At 37.6% G+C, this 21514-nt stretch overlaps 1 protein-coding gene across 2 annotated transcripts in view; it reads right to left on the reverse strand.

Annotated features, from left to right (window-relative positions):
- The window catches only part of col2a1b (collagen, type II, alpha 1b), an 89349-nt gene that overhangs the window by 57278 nt on the left and 10557 nt on the right, over positions 1–21514 (reverse strand). For both annotated transcript variants that reach the window (XM_052101271.1, XM_052101270.1), the window contains 4 exons: positions 20888–20965; positions 16664–16708; positions 15670–15723; positions 1962–2015 (listed from right to left, as the gene is read on the reverse strand). In XM_052101271.1, the coding sequence (XP_051957231.1) occupies positions 1962–2015; positions 15670–15723; positions 16664–16708; positions 20888–20965 (231 nt within the window). The remainder of the gene's footprint in view (positions 1–1961; positions 2016–15669; positions 15724–16663; positions 16709–20887; positions 20966–21514) is intronic.

The raw sequence follows: 21514 nt of genomic DNA on the forward strand, positions 1-21514 counted from the left end.
GAATGTTTCCTTTGATTTTTGTCAACAATGAGCAAGTTAAAATTTCTAGGGCTGGGAATTGCCACAGACCTCCGGATTCGATATTACAATGATAGTTTTTTTGTCTTAAATCATTAATTAACATTAACTGGTTTAAGAACAGACCACTGAAAACTCCATATTCATCTACCACTAATTTGAATAGTCTAGAGCAGAAGTTTTCAATGGGATGCTAGGGGGTCCTTGAAAAAAGATTAAAGTTAAAGTTAACATTAAAATATTTATTATCTACATTTAATGCAATAATAAATAACACATTTATTGATCTTAAATGATAATAATTTAATTCTGATTTCGAAAGAAATCAATTAAATATGCTTCTGTTGAAGACATCAGCCTGCATTAAGGCTTAATTGTTTAAAAATCATGTTTGAATTCATGATAAACAACTACATTGCCCATGGTCCAGCAGAGAATGCTTCACCAATCAGAAACCGAGGCCAACCAAGCCCACAAAAGTTGCCTTGGAGTGACCACCCACTCACATGATGCACTGTGAATGAATTAATCGAGTCGGTCCTCTTCACCCTTATACTAGTTATCTATTAGTACATATCGGAACATTTTCCAATTAATGTAAAAAAAATGTTTTTCTATACTTATAATCAACAACCTAAATTCTACAGTTTTATATATTACCATAGTTTTTTTATTCAATGACATAATTTGCAATTGTCTTGTATCTTTGTCTTTTTTTCCAATTTTCCCATTTTTTTTTGCTTCGCAACAAAGTTTGTGATGAGGTGATTTTTGACCTCTGAGCTGTTTTGTTTGGCTTAGAACTGTTTAATGGAGAATATTACGAAAAGTCTATGGAAAAATGAATGGGAAAAATTCTTATGGAACCTAGATGGCTGAAAAAGTGGGTGGGCACTGTTGCGCTCTATAGCATAGCAGACAGACTCATTGTATATTGTACATTGTTGCAACGCCCTAGCTTGAAGGTGTCACCGATCACACGCATGCAAATGGGTTATAATTTGTTGTTGCACATTAGGATTTTTCTTTTCAGTCTCAAATGCAAGCAAAACTGTCTCACAGTACCCCTATATAAACCCATATAAACAGCTTTTATGTGTATATTGCTTTTTAATAAATCAAGTGGATGTCAGAAACGATGCAATGTTGTTTGCATATTTCACTATTTCTGTGGAACAGAGAGCGGACTGCAGAGCAATAGAGAGGCGTGGAGCACGTCTGTATTTCAGGGCATGCCGTCTACTGTTGTTCTGAAGAACAGTGCCACTCTCAAATATGCCATCACAATAGGTATAATACTTAATGTAATGAACCTGTAATGTTTTTAGCAAGTTGCCTTCACTCACTAAAGACAAATAAAAATGTGACCCATGGACTGGCGCATTCAACAAATGGAATGGATTGACAAGCAAGCTACCTTTTTTTTTCTTCTGTAAATCTGAATAAACAGAATGTTGTTCTGGACCATTCTGGTCCAATTTAACCTCTAGTTACACATGTAGATATTTGAATGTCTTTGCATTAGATCAAGCGTGACCTGTGTGTCTCAAATGCTGCTGGAGATTTTTTCAGATCTAACTTCACTTTTCTGAGTGATTCTAGCTCAATGCCTTAAAATCATCTGATGTTCTTTGAATCAAATGGTGATTTTTTATTTTGTATTTTTTTTGTGGATGCATGAAGTAATTTCCTAGCAGAAATGTATTCTGTCCTAGCAGAGTTATCACAGGTTGAGTTTAGCACATTAGCTATCAACATATTCATATTCAAATTCAATTCGATTTTCAACAACAGATATATTGTTTTATCACTTCAAACCTAAAATGATTGTTTTTTCAAATATTTTGCTTAGAAATTGTGTTTGTGCTATTTTTCTTTAAAAGAAATGACATGCCAGTTGAAATGCACTGCTGGTGGTTTATGTGTGGAGGAAAAATACTTACATCATCTCCAGGTTTTCCTGGTGGACCAGGGGGGCCGCGAGGACCAAGCGGGCCCTATAAAAACAAAAAGAGAAAGCAGAAAAGTGAAATTATACAAAATGATTTAAAAAGGGTCCAGATTAGGGGTGTGCATCAAAGCCGTTTTCTGTATCTGTGTCTGTATCTGTAACAATTGAAAAATTATCTGTATTTGTTTTCAGATAAAACTGGATGTAACTAAATAAGAAGCCAATTTTAAATGTGATTATATTCCATATAAAAATTTTTTACAAATATTCCTTGTATAACTAAAAATATTTTTTCTTCTTCTATTATGTTATTTTTCTTATTTTTTCTTATTAGGCCAGGCAAGGCAAGTTTATTTATACAGTATAGCACCTTTCATACACAGTGGTAACATGGAAGAAAAAAGATAGATAAAAGTTCATTTTAAAATCACTGAAGAACAAGAAATTGAAAGTAAAAAAGTAAAAATGAAAGAATAAAGAATGCAGAATACAGAAATAAAATGATACAGTGCTGTACAATAAGTGTAGCACAGTGCTCAGTCAGTAAATTCATAGATGAACAGATGTGTTTTCAGTCTGGATTTGAATGTGGCTTCTGTTGTAGTAAATATAACTTCTGGAAGTTGGTTCTAGCTGCGGGTGGTATAAAAGCAAAACACTGTCTCACCTGGTTTTGAGTGAACCCTTGGTATTTCTTACTGAATTGATCCTAATGATCAGAGAGGTCTATTAAGTTTCTATTCAACAAGCATATCTGCAATGTATTTAGGTGCTAGGCCATTAAGTGATTTGTAAACATGTAAAATAGCTTTCAAATCAATTCTAAATGTGACCGGAAGCCAGTGTAAAGATCTGAGGACTGGGGTAATGTGGTCAGTTTTTTGTTTATGGTCAGAATCCTGGCAGCAGCATTCTGAATGAGCTTCAGTTGTCTAATAGACTTTTTGAGAAGGCCAGTGAGGAGTCTACCCTACTGGCAATGAAAGTGTGAACAAGTATCTCTTAAGTCTTGACTAGATATGAAACATCTAATTCTTGCTATATTTTAAATGATAGTAAGCTGATTTAGTTATTGTTTTGACATGACTACTGAAACTAAGGTCTGACTCCAAAATGACACCAAGATTCCTTGACTGTTTGTCTTTAAACCCCTGGAGTAAAGGTATGCGTTCACTTTGAGAATTTCATCTTGCCAGAAACAATTAATCAACTGTTTATTTCTTCATTGAACAGTCCCAGAGATTCTATGGGGCTGTAGTCATTTGGTGATAGGGCAGGGTAGATCTGGGTTTCTGCTATGTTAAGCAATTTGGTCATTTTTAATAATTTTACCTAGGTGGAGTATATACATGTTGAACAGGAACATAGCAAGAATTGAGCCTTGTGGGACTCCACACTACATGGATGTCAACTTAGATTCATAGATGTGTATGTTCACATAGTAACCTCTCCCTTCTAAACATGACCTGAACCATCTGAGGACAATCCCAGAGAGTCCTAGCCAGATTTCCAATCTGTCTAGAAGTATGTTGTGGTCGACAGTTTCAAAGGCAGCACTGAGGTCCAGTAATTCCAGCACTTATATTTTGACTGAACATCGTATATCTCACTCGAAAGGTTTTAAACATTAACATAGACATTTTTAAAAAGTGGAACATATATATGATATAGTATCTTAGTCAATTGACTCTTGACAAGCTCAGATTTATTAGACCCACAAAATATACAAAGACTGCAAGGGGCCATCTGATTTGAACTTGGGGTCAAAGTGCAAAACTTCATTCATAAAGTTTATACTTTAGTCACACTGGCTTCACACACTCCCCATTGCATTATCATTTTAGATATGTTTCTTCTCTATGTCACTATGTTTATTGTATGATCAGTAAAACAATCTAATATGTTTTTTGTAATTGAGCAGAATTCTTATTCATTCTTTATTATTCATTCTGTCTTTCTTATATTACTTTCCACTGTTACGACCTGTACTGTGGTTGCTTTGACATGTACCATTATAAATATAGTACCATTATAGACCACAGAGCCACTTTAATGTCCACTTAACCCATTTTTCTCTGTCCACAGACCCACTATTTGCCAGTTATGCATGCTTTTGCCCCTGTTTGCCCCCCAATACCATAAATGGATGGCACCCAGTTATCCCTCAAAATGATTAAGTGTGTTTCCAGTCATTCCTGGTGCTTAATATTTGTTTTTATTTTTTTCATTTTGTTCACTTGATTTTATCATAGGGTGAATAAGCAATTAATTGATTTCACCCAGAGCCCTTTAACCCATAAACACATACATCTGGTCTTTAGAGACTCAGAACCTCATTCCACCCCCTGTACCTCATCTATTTTATGGAATTGTGCACAAACCTCATTAGTATTCCTCAATATATATCTTATAAATAGTCACACAAAAAAATGCCAAAATTGCAAAAAATATTTATATGGGGGGGGGGGGGTTATATTTTGTATAATTATTAATATCTATTTAAGTTTACTATCACAGGATATCTATGTCCAAATGACTGAGAGACAGAGCTGAGACTCCCATTACATATTGAATAAAATTAAGAGTTTCATTTTATGCCTATACTAATGTGTATGGTATCATATTAATGTATGTACATTCTTTGATGTTTACATTGCAAAGCCATTAAAATTACCATTAAATTATGTACAGCATGGATCTGCAAACATTTTGCCATGTAATTGTGCCGTACCTCCTATTGATTTGTCCAACTCCCGTTTTGTTTCTGCCTCGATATACTACATCTATAGAGGCAGAACATTTGTATGATTGAAAAGAGGCAGAGCTATTTGTCATTATAATAGATAGATTTGCGAGTACACAGGACACGTTTTGAACATGCACATGCACTCTCTCAGTGAGAGCAGGGAGATGCATTCGAGCAGAGACAATCATGCTCACGTAAAAGGTAAATACATGTGCTCTCGATAGATATCTGCCATAGAGCTATGATCTATTAAGCAATTTATTTTCATTTATCTGCCTAATAAATTTTTATTGTATTTATTTATCTTTTGATTTAATTTTATTGAATTTATCATCATTCTCAGCACCTCCCCTCACATGCTCTGGTGCCCCCCTGGTGAGGTGCAGTCAGTTTGGAAACTGTAGCTCCAGACTAAAGCTGTCATGATCCTGCCATTTTGATCTGGTTTTATTCTTGTTGTGGAAGGGTCAGGACAGTTTCCTCCACCCAGCTCTTCGGTTGTTCCATGTGCTAGTGTTTTCTTCTCTCCCTCATGTTTCCCCAGGTGCTGCTGATTAGCACTGCTTGTGTTTATGGGCAGCACCTGGATTCAATCCTTCCTTCCCCTTACATTCTCTCCTTTGTCTTGTCTTCCTTGTCCAATCGTTTTGTTTTGTTAAGTCTCCAGTTTAGTCCTGTTGCTTCTTGTCAAGTTTGCCCTGTCGGTTTATTTTTCTCTCACTGTTATTTTGGTCCCTCCTTTGAGAGATTTCCTTTTTTTGTCCAGTTTTTCTAGTCGGTTTGTTCTTAGCTTATTTTCTTGTCTTGGGTGATTAATTTTTTGTAGTTTTGTTTGTATTTCGTTGGTTTCGTTTTTTTAAAAAAAAACACCTTTCATCGCCATCCTGCATCTTGGGTCCTACCTACAATTTCCTGACAGTAGGTCCTTAGCAGAGTCATTAGAGTTTGGTAATTCCTCTCCAGAGCACTTTGACTCTCCGGGTGATATGAGCTAGAACATTGATATTTAATACCTGCTGGAAAACTTTAGACAGTTTTGAACCCTGATCATTTTGAGCCACCTGAGAAAAGCCAGATCTAGAGAAAAACTTTTTTACAAACTTAGTTGCAGTAATCCGCCTCAGAGAAACAGACTCTGAGTGGCTGTGCACATAATGTTAAGCAAGTATTGGTAACCAATTTTGGTCTTGGGTGGTGGACCAACACAATCCAAAATGACTTAACTAAAAGGCGGTCCAACCACGGGAATAGGGAGTAATCGTATCTTGGGCAGCATTTGGTTAGGCTTCCCTACAAACTGACAAACATGGCAAGATTTACAAAACTCTGCAACATCCATCAATAAGCCAGGCCAATAAATGTGATGAGCAAGATGTTCCAAGGTCTTTGAAATGCCCACCCATGCTCCACCAGGTTTAGCACTTTTCGTAGTGTGTGTGGCACAACAATCTGTGTAAAATTGTGTTATTCTTCCTGACCACCTCATTTTGCAGAAGTTATCTTCATCAATAAATCTTCACTTATAAAATCAGCATCTGGTGCCTGTTGATTAAAGAAGGGGACCAGAGAGGTGCCTGTCCTCTGTTTTGTAATCAGTTGTTATTTTGTTTATTTCTATATATACATCAACTAGTTTACATTATTCAGGTAAAAGGTGCTTTAGAAAGGCAAATTGTCTCTTTTCTATCCTCAAAGAGAAACTACGTTTTGCAATGCATCATCTAAGGCTAATATCTTGTTCTTCCTGCAGGATTTTAACTTTGGATCAAGTGACAACACATGCCAGAAAGACCTGTGAAAAAAGTTAGGTCAGGTCACCTTTCTGAGAATCATTCACAACGGGACATGGCAAGACCGGACACCCTGCTAGATCATTACCCAAGATAAAAGTCACACCCTTTTTAAGTCAGTTCGGAAATCAGTCCAACTGAAACCCAACATACTCCTAGTCTCCACTCCAAAACAATGCGATTTAATGGTGCCTTTGCACATCCTCCAACAATCTGTAAAAACACAGTACGCGATCACTGGTGGCTGTACTGCGTGACAAGGGAAAAATTCCTTCAAGCAACAATGACTGGCCAGTTATTATTCATGTTTGACATAATATCTTTTACATAGTAAGTATGGAAAGTCAGTTCTCCAATATGTAAATTATACTTGGAAAAAAAATAATTTGTTTATAGTGCAAATCAATCCAAAAATAAAGCATTTGGAACCATGGTGGTCTTTTATTTATCAAAATGCCCAAAAACATCTCCAAGCAAGTTTTCTTGATCAATAAAACAGAATAACTGAAAACTATCATCTTCTTCTTTCGGCTGCTCCCGTTAGGTGTTGCCACAGTGGACCATCCGTGATCCGCATATTTGACTTTGCACAGATTTTACAATCATTTAAATCCATGAAATGTAAAAATATAAAAAAATAAATAAAAATATAAAAAAATTGTATCTACTAAGTGCATAATGATAAAACTCGGATCACTATGGCTTCTTATTCCATCACTCCAAAAAAAAATGTGCGTTGAGCGCCCTTTTGTGCGCAGTCTATGTATGTGCGCTCTGGGTCTGTTTACCCCACGTGTGACACTTGGATGTTTCCAAATATGAAATCTAACACTTTCCAGACAGCTAATGACGACAATCTGACACATCTATGATGTGAAGGATCATGTTGTAGATCAAGAAACCGTTGCCATAGAGATGCCATTATCAATAGCCACCATAGCTTGTTATGACACTCTTTGACTAATAATTTTGCATCATCAGCGCCTTGCATCATCTTGGTCTTAAGATGGACTACACAGTGCATAAACTGCTATCAACCGTAATCCAATCAAATTGCGAGTAACGCTTCTCTGACTGGGGCTGTCATTGGGCAAATAAACTAAATTCAAATTTTTACCTTAAATATTTAAAAAATTACAATTAAATTACAATTTTAAAGTCAGCTGATTTTTAAATTGATGTTGAGTCCACAAGAGGGCATACTGAATACATAAACCATACAGCACTGTGCTATATTAGAACATTCTGGCTGTTAAAAAAAGAGCATACCATTTTTAACTAATGTGCATAAAATAAATAAATCAAAAGTTTTAGTCAGTCCATATTCTCAAATGAAAATTAAAAAGTAAAATGAAGGGGGGAAACGCTTCAATAGACAGTTCACATGGTGTTACAATTGCTCTGACGCCACAGTATACCACCCCAGACTCAAGCATCATAATATCAATTTATTACAGTTGTATGTAGGGTAACAATATTCCCAGATAGCAGTGAAATTCAGCTTAACTTGGTGGTGAAGTGGCTCAGACAATGAGTACAGGCCAGGGGCTGTTCAAACAGACAGAACACAACAGAATAGAACTGAACGTGAGGATCACATTTCCAAGTTGAAATCCTTTCCTGACAAAGCGCTTAAAAAACTCATTGCTTAATCTGAGAAATGCTTAAAAAGAGGAAGATGTAACGACCAAAGACCTCCACCTAGTGTAAGGGGCTGTTCACACCAAAGACCATCCATTTGTTTCTATGTCAAAGCACGCTAGATGAACGTCTGTGTTTCGATTTGTTTATTCAGCATCTCGTGAAGGAGTGCTGTTTTTTTAGATGCTGTGTCTGATTAAAAAGAACTTCAAAAAGCATCTTGAGACACCTGCCTTCTGTTCAACTGTATTTGTTGCCCTGTGTCTAGCCTTTTTAAATGCAAGAATGCGTTCAATCTGAAGTCATCATCAGTGCTTGGCACACATCCAAAATGTGGGCATTTTTTTCTTGAATTCTACAAATGTTAATATTTTCATTTGACAGCCATATCTCTGACCAGGAATGCATAGAAAATAAATTACTGGATTTAATACGGAATGTAAGTCTGCTCTGTTACATACGTGATGATTCTGTATTATACAGGACAGTTGGTAACCCTAAAAAACTCTGTCTACACAGGACATGAGCAGTGTAGTGTGTCAAAAGAAACTCCCTCCTTTTAAAATCAACGATGCTGTCGCCACTAAAAACGTTTGACGTGTTGCCCCACAATGGAGGGATGCCCTGTTCTGTTGAGCTATACAGGGTGTAAACTGAAACATGGCTATTTAAAATATCCATGAATTGACACTAAAATCAATATGTGATATTGATCGGTGGGTTTTAACATTTGTAAAACACTGCTTTTTTCATTATTTGATTATCTATTTTGAAAGAGTTCTTAATGGCTGTACCAAGTTGCAGTGCACCAGTAACGTGTAATGTCGATTCCCAGAAGTCCCCCGCCGCATTTTACCATCCCTATTTTAAGAGTGCTTAAAAGTCAGTGGAAATGGCTTTGACGTTTTTATATTTTCGTGCAAGCATTTGCTAAGTCTAGGTGCAAATGGGCTAGGCAAAATCACGCATGCAACACGCAAATGGGCTGGGTGAAGTGCAATTTAATTCTGAAGTTTTTCTCCAGTTATTCTACCATCTGCATCCTACTATATATTCCATTCCTACAAGCTCCAGTGATATAAACAAAGACAGTACATTCATAAGAAGTCGGTAGTGCGAATGGGAAGTAAGCAATCAATTAGAAGAATTGAAAATTACTTTATTTTGTGCATTAACTGCATCCTTGATGAATGCCAGGCATATTTCTATGACAGTGACATGCTCATTTATACGCATTGAAAATGTGATTCTCGTCAGACTTTGGAACTATGTGCCTGTTAAATTATAGAGAAAGTAAGTATTAATCATTTTCATCTACTGACAAACAAATCATGGCAGCACTTTAATCCTGCCTCCCGCAGGAGGCCCCTTTTACTCTACCACCATGCTCCCACAGGATCACCTTTAATATAGGTTCAACTACTTCTCTGCCACAGCAGTGCTCCCATAAGTGCACCTTTTACTATTATCTTAATCTAATCCACTGACACATCAGTACTTTCACAGAAATGTAAGCATAAGTGTATTTCTGGTGGGAGACTTGCAGCTGTACACTCACTTAAAGGATTATTAGGAACACCATACTAATACTGTGTTTGACCCCCTTTCGCCTTCAGAACTGCCTTAATTCTACGTGGCATTGATTCAACAAGGTGCTGAAAGCATTCTTTAGAAATGTTGGCCTATATTGATAGGATAGCATCTTGCAGTTGATGGAGATTTTTGGGATGCACATCCAGGGCACGAAGCTCCTGTTCCACCACATCCCAAAGATGCTCTATTGGGTTGAGATCTGGTGACTGTTGGGGCCATTTTAGTACAGTGAACTCATTGTCATGTTCAAGAAACCAATTTGAAATGATTCGAGCTTTGTGACATGGTGCATTATCCTGCTGGAAGTAGCCATCAGAGGATGGGTACATGGTGGCCATAAAGGGATGGACATGGTCAGAAACAATGCTCAGGTAGGCCATGGCATTTAAACGATGCCCAATTGGCACTAAGGGGCCTAAAGTGTGCCAAGAAAACATCCCCCACACCATTACACCACCACCACCAGCCTGCACAGTGGTAACAAGGCATGATGGATCCATGTTCTCATTCTTTTTACGCCAAATTCTGACTCTACCATCTGAATGTCTCAACAGAAATCGAGACTCATCAGACCAGGCAACATTTTTCCAGTCTTCAACTGTCCAATTTTGGTGAGCTCTTGCAAATTGTAGCATCTTTTTCCTATTTGTAGTGGAGATGAGTGGTACCCGGAGGGGTCTTCTGCTGTTGTAGCCCATCCGCCTCAAGGTTGTGCGTGTTGTGGCTTCACAAATGCTTTGCTGCATACCTTGGTTGTAACGAGTGGTTATTTCAGGCAAAGTTGCTCTTCTATCAGCTTGAATCAGTCGGCCCATTCTCCTCTGACCTCTAGCATCAACAAGGCATTTTCAGCCCACAGGACTGCCGCATACTGGATGTTTTTCCTTTTCACACCATTCTTTGTAAACCCTAGAAATGGTTGTACGTGAAAATCCCAGTAACTGAGCAGATTGTGAAATACTCAGACCGGCCCGTCTGGCACCAACAACCATGCCACGCTCAAAATTGCTTAAATCACCTTTCTTTCCCATTCTGACATTCAGTTTGGAGTTCAGGAGATTGTCTTGACCAGGACCACACCCCTAAATGCATTGAAGCAACTGCCATGTGATTGGTTGATTAGATAATTGCATTAATGAGAAATTGAACAGGTGTTCCTAATAATCCTTTAGGTGAGTGTATATCATCATGCCATTATCTAGTTAGCCCTTAGTCAATCATACATCAGCCACTGCTTTAAAAGCCTGATTTCAATCTACCTCTTTGCTCTTTCAGTGTGCCAAAACAGCAATCTCCGACTCCCGACCGCCACCTGTCAAGTCCCGTCATGCACGGGGTAGGCTCCCGGCCACCTGCCTCCTATCTCTGGCAGGATCTTACAGTTCGAGTATAAATCTCATCGTACTGCCAGAATATATTCTGTGGTTCAATAAATAGCATTTCATCAAATAAATGTCATGACAACTTCACCAAGTCTACGAGTCTTTCTGATAGAAACACCTTATATATTGGCTCAACTACACCACTGCAGGAGTGCTCCTGCAAGAGTATCTCTTACTATCATTTCAACTAATTCATCATGAAAACACAATTCTAAACAAAAGTTTGGGAGCTTAACTCACTCCCGTGATGATTTTTCTGGCATCCCTCCACCATCCCTTCTACACTCCTTGATGATTTACCCTAACTAACTTCATTTAATTAGTCTGGAAGTTGGGGAACTTAGAGCTCGAACTGAGCCACATGCTCAGGCCCCTCAAGCCCCCTGGGCTGTGTAATCTGGACAAAAATATGATTTTAGAGGTTTTTTGATAGATATTATGATTGCGTGTTTAATTGCAATTTTGGCAAATAGTGTTTCTCTTTTACACATTTTAAATTCAAAACTGCATTTCAGTGTTCTAAAACACATTTCACATAAACACATAAAAAATTATAGATACTGTACATTTGCAGAAATTTTCAATTTCTGTTCTAATTGGTGAGATCTTGTCAAGCTAAAGATGTACACGGCCCTCCAAATGGCCCTGATGCATAATATGAACAAGAATACATTTATATTTAGCCTGTCAACGTATTTACTACACAGCCAAAAAGTGTTGTCAATAAGAAACTACCAACTTGAGCAACTACATTTACATTTACATTTATGCATTTGGCTGACGCTTTTATCCAAAGCGACTTACAGAGCCCTTCTTACAGGGACAATCCCCCTGGAGCAACCTGGAGTTAAGTGCCTTGCTCAAGGACACAATGGTGGTGGCTGTGGGGATCGAACCAGCAACCTTCTGATTAACAGATTACCAGTTATGTGCTTTAGACCACTACACCACCACCACTCCTATAGTTTGAACTAATTACCAAAAAATAGGTAGCGAGGCATGGTGTGAAAGTCTGAGCACAAGGCGATTGTCTGTGTTCCGCAACTGCTATCGAGTCCTTGAATAACGTATAATGTGAAAGTAAGGGCAGCTGGTGGAGTTTCTGGTGCCCCCCAGGGTAATATGGTGCCCTCTTTCAGAGTTGGTGCCATATGCAGACTGCGTAAATATACGCATAGGGAGGTGCAGTACAGGTTAAAGGGATAGTTTACCCAAAAATGTTAATTATCTCATCATTTACTCACCACCATGCAATCCCATATGTGTATTAATATTTTCTTCTGCTAAACACAAATGAAGATATTTAGTGTCCAGAAATCCAAAGGTCCAAAAAGCAGATAAAAGCAGCATAAAAGTAATCCATAAGACTCCAGTCATTAAATCCATATCTTTAAAAACAATATGATAATTGTGGGTGAGAAACAGATCAATATTTAAGTCTTTTTTACTGTAAATCTCCACTTTCACTTTCACATCTGAAAGTCACATGTGGTGCCTATTTATTTTCATTTTTACATTCTCTGTGTGCACTGGTTTGTTGTTATCCCGGGCCGATTACTGTGCTGTCCAGCAGTTCAAAAACGCCCCCTGATCACTCTAGACCCCTATAATAATCCTTGTTATACTGTATGATATGGATTAAACCACTGGAGTGTTATGGATTACTTTTATGTGGCCTTTACGTGAATTTTGGAGCTTCAAAGGTCTGATCACCATTCACTTGCATTGTATGGATACTGAAGAGATTACTTTGCATTTTATTGTCATATGTTTCATTTAATATATAGTCCTTTCTGATGGAAAGATTTATACATATAAATGATGCGATCCAAAGTGCATTTGAACATCGGTGAAACACTTTCTTATGATGTGTTACATTCATACGAGCAGACAGAGAAGTTAGTTTGAAGCTGAAGAAATAGAAATAAACCTTGTGTAAATTGTCAGCTTTATACTAAGCCAAAATGCTTTTTCTAGCCATTTTACATGCACGTTACCAGGCACGATCATGTTTAATATCAAGAAAATCACGTTGGATCATAATTTCTATTCTCTAGTAAGACCTTTGATATTAGGCCAAAAATCATATTCTTCATAATAATGTTTGTATTGTTTTCTATTAAAAATATATACAAATCCTTAAAACAAGATCAATTTTATTTATCTTGCTTTAGAAACAACACTGGATAAGATATTTAGGTTTTTCATGTATTTTTAACATGTGTATTTTATCTTACTGTAATGAGTTTTTATAGTCAAAACAAGTGAAAAAAATCTACCAGTGCTGAAGAAGAAATACAAAGTATTTAGAATATGTTACTGACCTTGAGTAATCTAATGGATTACATAAAAAATTACATTTTACAGCATGTATTTGGTAATCTGTAGTGGAATACATTTTAAAAGTAACCCTCCCAGCCCTGCTTTTATTACATATAGCTAACTGATATTGGCATTATATTTATGGTGTATAGACAAACGCTCCCCCAGCTGATCCTGATTTCTCCCAAGGTTTTTTTTCTCAACATTAACTAACATTTTATGGAGTTTTGGGTTCCTTACCACAGTCGCCTTTGGCTTGCTCTCTGGCAAATAATTTTAGCCATGATTTTCAATTGCGTTTTTCTATGAAACTGACACGTTTCTACTATCGGGCCAAATGAGGGTGTGCTAGTGAGTGCCAGGGCCAGTTGCATTCTCACTGTCATGTGCGGGGCTTCATTGTGTCTCTTCTGGGCTTTCTCGGGGACAACAGCCAATGGCCTTTTTGGTTTTGGTTTTGCGGCTTGAGATCTGAGGCTATTGGCCCGTCTGGTCAGTTGATAGACCTGGATCGCTCTGGCCCAATAGTGGACAAGCGGCTACTGAGGATTCTAAGACATTTAAGACATTACAGACATTAAAGCATAATTTTCTGTAAACCTTCTTTTAATCGGTATGTATTGTGAAAAGCACTACAAAAATACAAATTACTTGGTGTTGTGGTTGAAGGTTCTAGGTGTTTGATGTGAAGTTCTGTGATGTTTTGGATGTTTGTATCAGGTGATTAGTGTAGTGAGCATTGGACAAGATTCCAGGGTCCCAGTTTATGGCAGGGCTCCTTTCTAACTCACATGGTGAATAAAAGTTGCCATATTTCGTGCTGGTCCAACACAAACAAACGTGAAGCAGCCCTCAGATAAAGCTGCTCAGACAGCTTCCAAACACCTCCTATAAGGCAGGAAATAAGGCCACGGATCCATCTCCAAATCTGAATCTCCAGCCTTAGTGGTGAGAAACACTAACAGAAACATCCAAGGTTCAGAGTCTCCCATCCAGAGATAATAACAGATCGACAAAGTACCAAGTTTCACTCCATGAGACAATAGCAACGCCAAGTTCGTAGTCCCCATACGAGAGAGACATATACAGATACAGTGCTTTAAGCTCTGGTGATCAAAGGGACTTATGCGCCGAAAAAAGGGCTTCATCTCTGTGTTCCAGATTGCAATGACCCTCCCGGTGCTCCAGGGGATCAGCATTCCTCCATGCTTTGTGCTCATGGCTGTTGAAACGGAATCCAGCTCCTTTCACACTGCAACGTGGCCAAGCACAATCAGTGGAAGATGTCGCTACCACCAAGCTCATTACTCAATTAAGCAGAACGTAATCATCACCATCCAAACTTCTGCACCATGTCATTAGTGTATATTACCAGCTTATAATTACCTAATGCTCTTTAGATTGCATAACTTGCTCATCCAATGTCTAGCTAATAATCTTTGATTTATTTGTTTAATTAGAAATGAGGCCTTCACCTGATTAGTTAACAGAGAAACAGCAATATATCTTTTCATAAGATATTAGCCATACTCTACCATAGCAACATCCAACACAACCACTTGAATCATTATTTTTCTAAAGCTGGCACTTGTGTGTTAATGGCAAAAAAGTCAGAAACACAATGAAAAGAACAAATGTCAGCCCTTTCGTCTCTATTCATGTCAGCCAAAGGAGAGATTTTAATAAAAATGTAATCTTCAGGGAAGTTTATCTGGGCAAAGTAGGAGGACTAAAATGTTTTGGAGGCTATCAAACAAAATATTATTATGTGCACATGAGGTAAATCAGACTTAAATGTAATTAGTTACATATTCACACCAGTTTTTAAAAAATATATAAATTACACTTAATTACTTTTTACAGTATATATCTGTTACTGTTTTATATATATATTTGTATTTGAGACCCCTGCTATAAAGGATAGGCAAAATTTCACAAAATCCTTCAGAACAAAAATACCCATATACATTGGTGTCTTATGTGTGTCTATAGGGTCTATAGATACAACATGTTGTTGTAGTTAAAGGTTCAAGGTGTTTGATGTGAATGTAGTGTTCTGTAATGTCTTGGAGGTTTGTATCAGGTGATGTTGCTATTGTTGACTGCTAAAGTCAGTACTGAGGTGTTTGAAGTTGGATGTGATGTTCTGTGATGTGTTTGAAGGTTTGAAGCATATATCATGTAATGTCTCTGTGGTTGAATGTTTGAGGAGTTTTGAATACATACGGATCCTCCAGGCTCTCCAGCTTCTCCAGGGTTTCCTTGAAAACCTTGTGGTCCCTGCAGCATATAGAGACATCAAAGTTACATTAAAGACTGTCCAAACTAATGCCAGAATAAATATTTATATGATCAGTGTGCACAGAGAGAGAAGTATTATTAGGCTGCTCAGTGCTTTTCAATGAAACACAGGATGAGTGTGTGCATTTACTTTAAATATATATACTTATAACTGTACTTTAAACAAAATAAATTGGTTAATGCTTGTTTATATACCCTTGAAACCAAATATGTATTTACAAGCAAATGTAATTTGATTTAAAAGGATTCAATTCTATTATGAAAACAAAAATAAAAAATACAGAAACATAAAAACAGTGTGGATCAAAAGTCCACATTGAAAATCTGGGATTCAAAATGTCATTTAAACATGGATATAAACAGAAAGTTTTAGGTTTTGGGAAATTTAAAACAAATAAACATTATGAATCTTGGATAAACAGCTTGAGCTAATGCCAGTTTTAGTGCATCCTGTCAACACAGCAAACGTTAGCCTACTGAGACATTCTGAAATTCATGTACTTTTTTTTTCACCAAATGTTTATGTTGATACTATAATAAATAATAATAATAATAAAAATGACTTAAACTTTATTAAATAAAAACTGCACTGAATAATAATAATAAAAAAGAGCAAAATATCAGCATTGTTTTCACTAGTGGAGATATTGTAGAGGAAAGAATTAGCTAAATTGTCAGTCAACATGAAGGTAAAAATTGTTTTAGGAAAAAGCCCTACAGCTTAACAAGAAGATGAAAGTGACAAGTGCTAACATGTGTGTGTGTGTGTGTGTGTGTGTTTATCTTAGGGAATCAAAATATCAAGTTACACATGCTACTTTAGTTTAACCTTTTAAAAGATAAAACAAATTCACAGTAGTGTACTACTCTTTCATTACTGTACACTCATCTGATGTTTGTATCAGAGAAATAAACTCACAGGAGCTCCGCTTGGGCCTGGTGATCCTCGTGGGCCCATTGGACCCTGAAGAGAGAAAAAGAAACATACAAACAGAAATCAATGAATCGCTGTACAGTGATATCAGAATACAATTCAGCACATTGAGTAAAATGTGGTATCATAATGGTATGATCCGAAATGTACAGTTTAAATCTATAGGGAATTTCATTTGTAGGAAGTCGTCATGTTCTTCTTGAGAATTGTTACCCAGCTTCACCCTAAGGACTTCAGTGAGAATCAATGAAGCATAAACGTTTAGAGAATTCCACACGCTCACTCCTTCAAATGGGGCAAATCACTTTGAACTCTTTTGACTTACAGGCAATTAAAATTCCCAGACTTTTTCAGCAATAACATGATACAGGAGCTCAACAGGAGGTGCACCTTCTGACAGAATTTAATCCACTGCAGGATCATAAATTGCTACAGTAAATAATCACCCTTTTTCAAACATGTAATGAATGTAGACAGCAGAGTTCTTGACGCTTGCTAAACTTCAAGCTACTCATAATTCAAAGTTCAACTACAGTTAGACTACTATGAAAGAATATCCTCTTACATTGAAGATATACAAGAGGGAGTGGCAAGATCCCAGTTAGGGGGACATCATTAAACTTGAGCAGATTCATTAAACTTGAGCAGATTCATCACAAAACAAATAAACCATTTACATAACTGGGTCAAAAACATAGTGTTGCACAGCAGAAATTATCTTAAACAGTATTTTGCTTTAAAAAGAACATGAAAATGGTGCCAAGGTGTCTGTGCAGGGACTCAATAAAGCAATTAAAAAATAATCTTAGCTCCCAACACTTCAAATGAGCGAGAGAGAGCAGACACTAAGGAGTGCGTGTATGAAGATTCCATCAATTCAAAGCTGCGTGGGCAAATACAGACATTGATGTAGCATTTTGTCATGCTACACTGTTAGAAATAGTAGACAGTTACAGTCAAAGCTACTTTGTTTTGAAAACAGCTGAACTACATTCACACAAATTAAAAACTGTAATTAAGTTATTAGCATAACTACTTTTATATAGTGTGTCGAGGAGGGTATGGCAGGGCCATAAGAATGGACGCCTGGTGCTGAATTACCCCAATCAGCCGGGACAGGGATAAAGAGGAGCAGTTTAACAGTTAGGGAGAGAGAGAGAGAGAGAGAGAGAGAGAGAGAGAGCGAGATGCATGCACGAACATGTGCATTCTGCGTTGGGCCGGGAAGGCCAACTGTGTGAGCGACACACAGAGCTGTGTGTGTGTGTGTGTGTGTGTATGTATGTATGGGTCGGAGAGTGCGTGCTGAAAAGCAGTTTTATGTTATGTCCAAGTGAAATGCTGTCTAATTAAAGTCTTCCATGAACTGTTCACCCGGCTCCAGCTTCCTCCTTCGTAGGGAAAGCAGAGATCTGCTACACTGATCTGCCGTTTCCCCTCATCCTGCTCATGTTCCCAGGATGCGGGGAAGACCATCCGGCAGCGGGACCGGAAGGGGAACATCTCCTCTCCAGAAATGGGGGGGGGGGGTAAGTCAGGCTGGATGGACCCCGGACTAAATCGGGCAATGGGGGGTAAGTGATGAGGAGGGTGTGGCCGGGCTGTAAGGATGGACGCCTGGCGCTAATTACCTCAATCAGCCAGGAGAGGGATAAAGAGAAGCCGGAGACGTCAGTTAGGGAGAGAGGGAGAGAGAGAGAGAGAGCGAGAGAGAGAGATGCATGCAGCCAACGAACGTGTGCCAGGGAAGGCCAACATTGTGAGCGACACACGGAACTGTTTGTGTGGCAGTGAGGCTGTGCTGAAAAGTAGTTTTATGTTGTGTCCAAGTGAAACTGTCTCTAATTAATGTCTTCTGTGAACTGTTCACCAGGCTCCCGCTTCCTCCTTCGTAGGGAAGGTGGAGATCCACCACAATTAATTACTGCCCAACACTGATAGTCAGGGCGTCATGCACCTATTACTTTTTTTTTTGGGGGGATCAGTGACAGTTCTGGCTCACTTTGTGCCCTAGGTGCACACATGATCAAAGAAAGAAAAAGACAACTTAAATGTGCACTCAATAATTTTTGGAATATGTTGCCTTGGACTTACACTGACACCTAGAGGCGTGGATGCAGTATCATTTAAACACAATAGTTTTCAGTTACAGATGCCATTGCAGAAATCCAATATTCACAGTCAGCCATGATTAATTTAATCCATGAGTTAAATTTTAAAATAACATGGCAGTTACTGAGATTAAGCAAGAAATTTTCATGTGATCTCAACATGGCAGCCTCTATGAGGGGACCCTTTCCATGTAGATTTAAACAGCTTTTATAAGGTTTCTGATATGACTAGAATCTCATGTGAGTTATCATAATTTTATACATATGCTTCAAAAATACTACTAATTTCTTCAGGAGTAAAACTTTTTAAATGAGGAAAAAAATTACTGAATGCACCTTTAAGAATGCAGAAGTACAGTAAATAAGTATAAGATGTTTTAGTGGTTTGGCTTAATGTGCAGCATGACCTGGGTTGAAATCCCAATCTCACATTAATATTTTTTTTAAATTAACCAATCAAAATTGCATCTCAACTTGAAAGCCAGTGATCATCATGCATTTCTGTTCTATGGAAAAGAGCAGCTTTGACATTTTGTTATAATGGAGAAAAAAATTCTTAAGAGTTTGGAGCAACATGAGGGTGAGTAAATGACATGCTTTTCATTTTAAAGCAAATGATTTGCAGGGGCTACTCGATTGGACTGACCGAATTCAGACATGAATGCACAATTTCTGCCACTGCATTTTAAATGAACAAAATCTTATGATTCATTTTCAAAGACAAACATTTTTTTTTGGAAGTTGCATTAAAAATCCACTGTGGCTATAACTAATAATCCTTCTGATAGCAGTGATTTACTACTCCATATTAGACAGATCTGATTTGAATTATAGGAGTATTTGTAATGTTTTTTGGCTTTTATTTAAACAACTCAGCTGACCCAAATTTGTGTCCCATGTGCTACAAACACATCTTTTGAGTAGCAGCCGATGAAAATGTTGAGTTGTCACGGAGCTTAAATGTAATTTCTGCGACACTAGCGTCACCGAACGGAATTTCAAAAATAAACAATGTTTTCAAAACAGCTTCCTGCATATGCCCCTCGCCTGCAGATGTTCAAACAGTCAGATAGTCCCAGATGCCTTTGGTTGAGTAATGTTGTTGGGGCCTAAGCGGATCTCTCAAAACAAACACAGGAATTTTTTTAGCACCACAGAGACACAGTGTTTACAGTTATCGAAAAAATTTATCTATGAATGACTTACTTATAAGTTGTCTTTGCACATTCAGCCAGGATGGAATAAAGTATTTTAACACTGAAAAAGTTAAATACTTTTGCTTTAACCAAGAACCACTGGAAAATCAGCAACCTCTGAATGTGTGTTAGAGTTTCATGAGATTTTTACAAGTGAATGCAGTAGAAGTGGGGTACTTAAACTTTGAGAGAGTATTAAACACTGCATGTTAAATAATTGAGTGCTGGAACTGTAAAAAAGGCCCAGTTCGATGCAACACTTGGACTTGTTTAAGCGGCCATGAATGGCAACGTTTGATTAATCTATTGGTGTAAATTTGGTTTGGGACTACTTTTAACTTTCCAATAGCAGAAGAGCAGTGGGTGGGTGGGAGTGGTGAAGTGTTCAGGAAGCCTGTTTGAAAACACAATTTTATCATTTGCCATTTGGTTACTAGCTTTAGCTTTAACTGGTCAATACAACTGCACGCTGGTACAAAAATTGCTGAATGTACATTGAGCTGTCAGCACGCTTTATGTTCAATTATCACTGTTTATATGACGTTTATAGAATTATGAAGATACTATATTTACAATTTATTCAAAGCCTAATTTTACTTTGTGAATTTGTCTTAGCGGTGGGACTGTACATTGTTACATGGCCAATGAACATCTGGGTGGCATTTTGAATAACTTTTTCATTTAAACATAGGACACATCATCATGGGGGGGGGGGCTTCAACGTGTCTAGAGCACATGCATGAACCACTGCACCACAGCTCCAACTTTATAGACTTTAGGAAAATCCAAAATGTGCCAACCTTTAACCCCATGGGAATTTCCTGATCGGCAGACCTCACATTGAGCACATTTCCTGCATGTCAATGATCAAATACTGTATGCAGGTGTAAGCTCTCTCTCACCATTGGTCCTTGCATCACACCCATCTGTGCTCCACCAGCTTTATCATCAAATCCACCAGCCATCTGAGAGGCAAAGTTCTAAAACAGAGCAAAATCATTCAACATGGTCAAAACATTGCAATTGGCTGCCAAATATGATACGGTTGAGATGAGTGGTTCTCAAACTCTTCAGACCAAGTACCACATCAGATCAAAATGCACATTCCAAATACCTTCATCCTAGACCTCATCTTACAAAAGTCAGAGATCTCAAGTACAGATTTTAATTTGTGTATTTAACTGATGAATTTCAGTTGCAAGCGCTATGGGCCTCATTTATGGAACAATTTCTGTGTATATGGTTCGTGAAACAACTGTACAGTTTACGTAACAATTCATTTTTTAAATGAACAACTTACACATATATTTTGAATAATTTGAAACAAATTTCCACCTATTAATGTGCCGTGTACCACAGTTTGAGAACCCATACTCAAGAAAATGAATAGTTCTTGTCTGTTGTTGATTGAGCTTAAGTGAACAAGACTATTTCTGTATTATTCAGAGTATTCTGATTATGTATACATCATGCAGACGAGTTACCCCGATTGCTATAACCCAATAAAGCCAATATTCCAGTTTCTATAA

Source organism: Xyrauchen texanus, chromosome 32, assembly GCF_025860055.1.
Source record: "Xyrauchen texanus isolate HMW12.3.18 chromosome 32, RBS_HiC_50CHRs, whole genome shotgun sequence".
NCBI classification, from domain to species: Eukaryota; Metazoa; Chordata; class Actinopteri; order Cypriniformes; family Catostomidae; genus Xyrauchen; species Xyrauchen texanus.